The sequence below is a fragment of the Primulina tabacum genome, chromosome 3 (genome assembly GCF_025594145.1).
Source record: "Primulina tabacum isolate GXHZ01 chromosome 3, ASM2559414v2, whole genome shotgun sequence".
Taxonomy (NCBI): domain Eukaryota; kingdom Viridiplantae; phylum Streptophyta; class Magnoliopsida; order Lamiales; family Gesneriaceae; genus Primulina; species Primulina tabacum.
In genome coordinates, this window is record NC_134552.1 from 11,289,655 (window position 1) to 11,298,013 (window position 8,359).

Below are 8,359 nucleotides of genomic sequence, written 5' to 3' on the forward strand. Positions count from 1 at the left end.
GGTGATGTGTGGAGAAATAAATAGCTTGTGTATGAATTAGAAGTTTTAAAATCCATCCAAATCTTTGGGTTGAACCAAATAAAAATTTTGACAATTTATAGTTGTACCTTATGTTTAATGTTTGTATGTTAATGAATTTCATGAAATTATTAAAAGTATATTGAAAATTTGAATACATGTAGAATTTTATAGAGTTTTTAAAAATAAATATTGAATATCACTCGACTTTTTAAAACTCTATGAAAGTCTATTTTGAATATCACTAAACTTCTATAGAGTATATAAAAGTTGTAATTGAATACATTTAGACTTTTAAAATATACAAAAATCATTAAAAATCAATAAATATCGTACAAAATGTATCGGCTTTGTTACTATTTTTCTTTTTTATTTTGGCAATCCACCAACGCTCGATTTTTCTAATAATTATATTTAATTAATTATTTTTTGTACACACTAATTTCAAATCTTTATAATAGTAAATAATTCAAATTATATTTTTTATTAATACTATAATTTCGATTAATATATAATTGCGAGTCTGGAGCTAGCAGCCTTTTTCTTACTTTGCTTTGACTTTACCTACCCACCATCGTTCCCTTCAAGCTACCACCGCATCTCATCGGATTTCCTAATTTAGGATTGCCGGAGCCCTAAGTTCAGTTTCCTACTGAAATAATCAGGTGAGTAGCTATGCCGTTGCATTTTCTTACTTGGACCATACCTGCGTCCTCTCGTTATGAATCTCATTATTTTTTTGTATATGATCGGACTTGATAATTATTTTCTATCGGAATTTGATATCGCTTCTGATTTTATGGAAGCATTTGTTTTTGTCAGTAAATGAGTAGATTCAGTTTGACTACGGATGCAAGTGTTTTGGAGGAATCTTCTCAAGTGTCAGCACCGAACAACAATCGTGATACTTTGGCAATGAACAACACGTCCCTGAATCTTCTTTCGACCACGTGTGCTGTATGTCAAAGAATCTTATCGTCCGGTAATGAATCGGGCGGCCCAGAAGCCATGACGGGTGTCTGTGGAGATTGCAGATTCTTGTTGGACATTGAAACCACTTCACCTGATGTGTATAGAAGGAGAATGCCTGGGGCAAGAAGGAGAACTTATGGGAGTTCTGAGTCGATTGAGAATTTGTTTTCTCAACAATTTTCTGAATTGATTGCTGTCGAAAGACAAACGCACTCAGTAGCGGTGGAGCATGATAATCAATCTGTCAATTATTATGGCACTGGAAGGTTAGTTCGGCGTGTTAGTTCTCATACTACTCCGAGTGGGTCTAGAAGATGGAGGAGAGTGTTTTCTGACACTGAAAGTGATGGTTTGGATTCTCTATATGGGGAGAGTGAATCTAATGCCAGCATAATGAGATACAGGGTTTTCCATGGTGAGGGTGATACCTTATCTTCCAGTGCCTATGGTGGAGATTCTGATGTGTCAGCAGATGGGCAGAGTTTTTTGGAGGTAGGAAATTTTGGATATGCTGTTGGAGGAGGTGGCCCAGATAGTGATACAGATATTGATCCAATGAATGCTGGTGTCTACCATTGGAACTCGGAAGATCAGGGGGAAGAAGATGAAGATGAAGATGAAGATGAAGATGAATGATGAGTGAATGGGAGGAAGCTGATGCTCAGGAAAACATGGTCGAGTCATTGAGAACTGGAGACCATCTTCATGGTTCATTAGGATTCAACAGGAACAATTTCTACATGGGTTGGTCCAGACAATCACATTCCCCTCATGTTAATGGTACAACTTCACTTGGAGCTAGGAATAGGACTCGTGCCGGTTATAATGAATTGTTATCCAATTTTGAAGAGTTGGAGACACAAAACTATGCCGGAGCTCTTGGAGATTACCTGGATGCGGGAGGATTTGAATATTCTCTGGAACATCTTGCTGAAACTGATATTTTGATGATGGGAGCACCTCCTGCTGCCGTATCTTTTGTAAATAGCTTGCCCCAAATTAAGATTGATGGACAGTATGAAAACCTGGATAATCTGTCATGTGCAATCTGCAAGGAATGTCCAACAGTGGGCACTGTTTTAAATCAACTTCCTTGTCTTCACCTCTATCACCCCTCCTGCATCTTGCCATGGTTAAGCACACGAAATACATGTCCTCTATGCAGATATGAGCTTCCAACTGATGACATCGATTATGAAGAAAGGAAAAGGAACTGGGGCAGTGAAGTTGAAATGCTTAGTTTGCCTCTGAATGATGTAAACGTTGATGGTTCCTCAGACAACATAGATGATGCTGTGGTAGATGAACTTTCTCAATTTCATCACGGTGTAGGTGTTCAAGGGGAACCAGTTAATGCATATTTCGATGCAGAGAACGGTGGCCAGAAGATTCCAAGAAATAGATGGTTCTTTGCTGCTGCAGTTGCTCCTATAGCCAGTATGATCGGTATTTCTCTCATGTTATGGTTAGGCAAGCCTTCGGTTAATGGAGTATGCTCAGGTGGCCACATTCCCTATCGCAAAGAGAACGGCCAAAGGAGGTGGTGGTCGTTCTTATAACTTGTTATCTAATGGTCGAGTAGCGTAACCTTCCAATGTTTTCGTTTGGAAATTCCGAAAGCTAGCCTCGTAGTTAGAATCGTGGGACACATTTGTCGTCATTTCAATTGAACACGATGATTATTGTGTACGCATGTATTTTAAAGGGTATGTTCATTCCGCCGTTTGTTGTTGTAGCCTTGTAGTTATAATCGTGGGACACATTGTTGTCATGGTGATTGAACAAGATGATTAATTTGTTTACGCATGCATCTTCCAGGACACGCTCATTCCGCCGTTGGTTGGTCTGGCCTCGTAGTTGGAATCGTGGGACACATTTGTTATCATTTCGATTGAACACGATGATTAGTTTGTCTACGCATGTATCTTCGAGGGCACGCTCATTCCACCGTTAGTTGTTCATTGTCATTGGCAGAGGCACTTGTTAAAACTGTGGAAGATCATGGACTATACATACAAGAATTGAAAATCGAGGGAGGAGAATGTCTTTTATTTATTTTGGTTTGATAAATAATTAAATCAAATGATAGCCTCAACCAAGAGCTTTACAGTATCTGCTACCGTTCTAGAATACCAGTCCAGATCGATCCACCCGAACAACTACCGTGAATGGCATCTTCTTGTGATACATTTTAAAAGAGCAAGTGGAGATAAAGAATAATCCATCCAGCCATTGAGAAAATAGCAAAAATATGAACCCAGAATAATACAGCAGCTGCCTCCCGCCCACATCCTCTCAGGTTGGCAACAGCACCTGTGAATGCAGGGAGTGGAAACATCATAATTAATTTATTGGTTTATTCCTAAATCAAAGTTCCATCGAGTTAAACATGGAAATCTCTACCAACTAAAAGGTAATTTGTTTATGTATATATTGTGCTGTCTTCATAAAATGTTTACCTGCAAGCACAGAAGAGGGCATCGTATGCTGGAGGAGGAGGACAAATCTGAACATTTTATCATCCGGGGGAAGAAAACCGAGCTTATCAGCTAGCATGACAATGCCAAGTCCAGTTGGAGGAACCAAGACCAGTCTCCCAAACACAATAGCAGCGGTAGTTGGCAAACCCAGTTTTGAACTACCTGATCCTGAAAAGGCAAATCATAACCACAAGTCACTTGTTTTGAATAGGCACCGAGAATGAACTACTAACAATAGGCTGTTGAAGGAATTTCGCCACAATAACTCGACTACATCATTTTGTACTGTGCCAATTTAGATAACATATATACCATCCACTAGGTTGCCTCCTAAAGCCAGTAGTATGCATGGAATCATCGCCTCCCTGATAATCATATATATATATATATTAATAAAAAAAATCATTTGTTTGCGGTATGGGAATATAAACACGGATAATGGACTCATCAAACGCTGTATATCAAATGATCAATTAATTTATGGAAAAATTCATCCATACTTTCACATTGAATAGCATTGTTCAATACCTCTTCTGCATTATTACTGTTGAATGTAATCAACGACCTTAACACTAAGAAATTACGGAGGCTAAGACTATCACATGCACAAAAATTGAGGCAATAGCCGAACTAAAATCTATTTTGAGGAAAAAAAATCAAATCTTCTTCCTGATTGATGGGATTAATTTTTTTGAAAATATTAAATAAACTTTCTGGCCAACAAATCCATCGCTTAAGCATGTTATCTGTCCTCTTTTTGGGTTATCGGATTGACCTATTCTGTTTTAGTGCATTTCATGTCCATCTCTTCACGAAGTCAATGATCTCAGAAACATTGCAGAAGTAATCATCCAGTCATGAGACAATCAGTGCATCAAGGTAAAATAATCAAAGTAATATGGCCCAAAGGTGAAATAACTAGATAGACTCATACTGGGAAAAGAAAAGCGTACCCGAGAATGATACAGCTGTCAGTGAAGAAGTAGAGAGGAGCATCCGAGGTAAAGATTAATTTCTTCAAAAAAGGAACACATCCTATAAATATGGCAACAACCTGCAAAAATATAAAATTTCATGAGGAAAGCAATTTGTTTAATACAAAATTTCATGGAAACAACAGTCGAGTAAAACAATGGGAAAGCCAGATTTTCTAGCAAAATATTCAAAAGGAGAAACAGTGAATTACCATCCTCACTTTATTTGTCAATACCCTGATATACATGCCTAATTGCAAATATCGGCATCTCTGCACATATAAACTAGAAACATGGTATACAAGTTCGATTGGGAGTGCATAAAAAATTCAAGTTGGAGAAAATATGTCGTGAAATTCCATATTTCTGGATCCATTTTGGAAACTTCTTATTAGGTGCAGGCTAGAAAAAGAAAGTAAGACCATTGCAACAGGGAAAAAGGATACTTATAATACAACATCTAGAAAATGCTGAAGAACGTGATGATTCTACTAATGCAAATGTTCGATTTTGAACTGGCCTTAATGATTGACAATGATAACTAACTTCCCAGTCAAATGTTGCAAACCATAAAAAATAAATACTATGACCAACATTCCATAGAGTAATAAAAAATCTAATAAAAGATAATAAGAGAAACTGATCTTACAGAAGCAATAATTGGTGGTTGAAAGATTTGCTTGAGCTTCAATTTTTCATATATAACATTTAGAAAATGTTTAACCTGCATGGCAAGGTAGCAGAAGGCAAAATAAAATTAACGACATAACTTATACCAACAAAATCCAATCATCCGCATAAACTTCATCGCATGGCTCATTTTTTCTTTAAATTTACAAAGGAAGCAACGAGGTCAACAGGATTGATCAAGTTCAAAAAATACTAAATCCAGGGCTTATTGTGGGCATCAGTCTTTACAATTTTTTGAGATGTCCAAAATTCCAAGAAGATTTGTAGCTTAGCATAAGCACTAAACGGTGGCTTTTTTACTTTGTGACCAGAACAATGCCGGTACAGCTAATAAGTAGATCAGCATGCAAATATTCATACAGCTTAAAAACGACGCGGGCATGGAAACCTTCGTGTTCTAAAGTTAGATAGAGGCAAAATTGCATCTCTGTTAGATCTTGAATAAGAAAATGAAACTAACACATAGGCTCTTCAGTTCTCACCTTATCTTTCTTCTTATAGCTAGAATCATTTGAAATAGCCTCCTCCATAAGTAGGGGAACATTCTCAGGAGAACTATCTTTAGCAGCAGAGTTAGAGCTTATCCTTGTAGGAAACTTAACAGGAAGATTTTCGTCTTCAATATCAAATGTACCACCAGGCGGCGGTGCGAGCATATTAAAGACATATGTATATACAACAATTGCACCAACCTGTGGGCAAAAAAATTGCATAGTTACCATGCACAAAAATGGCCGAATTATGCAGAGAGGTTATTGAAAAAGCCATATCATGTTTGAGTGGTATGTACTTTTTCAGTTTTGATGCTAAGGATCATTATGTCTATCCTGGATAATTTCCAAAAAAAAAATAATAACTACACAGAAGAGGAAACATGTGAAAGGCCCCAAGGGTCTACGTAGCTCGAAAAGCTGCAAAAGGTGGGATGTGGTTTTCTTCATGTAAAACTGGTGTATTCTCTGAAGCTGAGCTGCAGTAATTATTGGACTAAAGAAAGCAACGTACCCATTGGCCGAATGAGATGTAAGCATTTCCATCTTGAGAACATTTACTACTGTCTCCAAACGGATTCGACTTATCTTGACACAATGCAGCAATCAAGACAAGAGGCACATTTCCAATATTCCCTGAAAGCAAAGAAATTCAAGAATCCAACTTTTAGATTCTCAGTCCTAATGTAATAATTTTATGCTTATTTTTCAAATCAAACTTCAAAATGTGACAGCAAATGCCCATTTTAATGCATGCCACTCGGCCTGATAACATGGGATCATACAGTAAAGAATGTGTTAATTTTAAGCATCATTTATCATGCTAGTGTCCTTTTATCCCTGAATCATGGGGCTAACTCGAAACAAACAATTATAGAAGCGACCTTTATGAATCAATGAACATGAATCTTGTTCTTTTCACGCAAAAATTTTGGAAATGATATTATTAAACCATAGATGACAGAAAAATTCAATAAAGGAAGGAGAATTAAATTATCTTCACTTGAAACGTCCATAATTATATTATGGCGATGTTCGTTCGTGCATGTTGCAATATCTCAAGAATAAGCTATTGCTCGTGACAAAAAGCACCCAACCGAAATTGCGATCAAAGACAGCAAGAAAGTCACAGTGCTGAACACTTGAAATGAACATCAGCTACAGGAATGTAATTAACCCTGGAATATTTACCGATTCCGAATTTGAATTATGGTAAACTTGAAGAATGGGTAAGGAGGACGAGCAATGCAGGCAACAAGAAGCCCTATAATAGAACCTGTTATAGTGGCTATAACAACATTAACGGGAATAAACCACCTGCAAGGCAAGAACATGGATTGAGTACTTAAATCGGTCATTGCTATTTAGGAAGAGTGAATAACTGATACAAAATCCTTACCATTCGATCATCTTTTGAAAAGTAATGGCTTGTCCTAGTTGAGAGAATATCAAACATGGGAGCAGAAGTGAGAAGACGAGCTGCATAAAGTCGTACAAACAAAAACAATTGATAATAAGCCACACATCATTTGATGATAAGCCACACATGTGATATAAAATCTGGAGAAAATTTCATGGTGTCCGCTTACCCCATTTAAAAGTTTTCTTCCATTAGAAGGCAAGATGTTTACAAACTTTGAGGCCATAAGAAATCCGAGGAAACACATGGTAAAGACTTTTGCTATGGGCAGAACAGCAATCTTGATGCTTCCGAGCAACGACGTTCCGCCCCTCGGTGGTTCTGCTAGGACCTGAACCAGAAAACTTTGCCTTCTATCAATCATCTCCTCACCTTTAAAAAAATTTAATCTTCGAATTGTAGCAAGAAATAGTTATCCTTGACGATTGCAGTTGAGGAGTCCCCTGGTGGATATGTCTCTTTGCCGTAACTTTCTATAATCTACAAAATTAAAAAAAAATATATTGGAAAGCAGGGGAAAACATCATAAAGAGAACTTGTGGATGGAAAGAATTTATTTATTTTTTGCCAAACACACATCCGAATGTCTATTCTGACAAAAATTCCGTCTTTACTGAGGGAGTTTTTAAAAAATAAAATCCAAGAAAGGTAGGTGATCGAACAAACCAGAACAAGTTAATGAATAATCACACATCAATATTATCAGAAGAAGCAATCATGAATTGAGACAACAATTATCATATACACGAATTATAAAAGGAAAGTAAAGAAAACAAAAAGGACACAATAAACCCACGAAAGATCACCAGCAAATCAAAAAGTCGACGACGAATAAAGAATAGTGAGGAGAAGAGAGAGCTGAAAGATACCCAAACGGGGACAGCTGCAATACGAGGCAGCTGGCAGTGCCATGCGCTGATATTCCTATCGCAGCAGCCCACACAACATAACACACCTGTTCTTTTCTTTCCCTTCAAAAATAGCAATAATAACACCACCACATCAACCAACTCTATTCCTCGTGCGAACCCAAATAACGACGATAGACTTGACCGATATATATATATATATATATACAGGGTTTGGTTAACCAATGATCACAATGACGATGTTATATTAACGGTTCCTTCTCCTACTCAAACCCTTCCAGTTCCAGTACTACAGAATCGCCCGATTCCGAAAAAATCAACCGACCAACCCCACTTCTTCTTCTTGTATCAAAGTTTCTCGAACGCGGCGGCATCCACCAAACCAAACCATGTGATGTGTTCTTGTGGCGTGGGGACCCCGTTCGGAAGTAATGCCAAGCGTTGC

At 37.5% G+C, this 8,359-nt stretch overlaps 1 protein-coding gene and 1 pseudogene across 1 annotated transcript; one reads left to right on the forward strand and one right to left on the reverse strand.

Annotated features, from left to right (window-relative positions):
• Positions 1 to 533: 533 nt before the first annotated feature.
• Positions 534 to 2,792, forward strand: LOC142540269 (uncharacterized). The gene is made up of 3 exons (XM_075646285.1): positions 534 to 683; positions 841 to 1,612; positions 1,726 to 2,792. The coding sequence occupies exons 2-3, from the start codon at positions 844 to 846 to the stop codon at positions 2,547 to 2,549; spliced, it is 1,593 nt and encodes a 530-aa protein (XP_075502400.1). The 5' UTR covers positions 534 to 683; positions 841 to 843; the 3' UTR covers positions 2,550 to 2,792.
• Positions 2,793 to 3,070: 278 nt separating this feature from the next.
• Positions 3,071 to 8,359, reverse strand: LOC142540268 (protein PIN-LIKES 6-like; annotated as a pseudogene).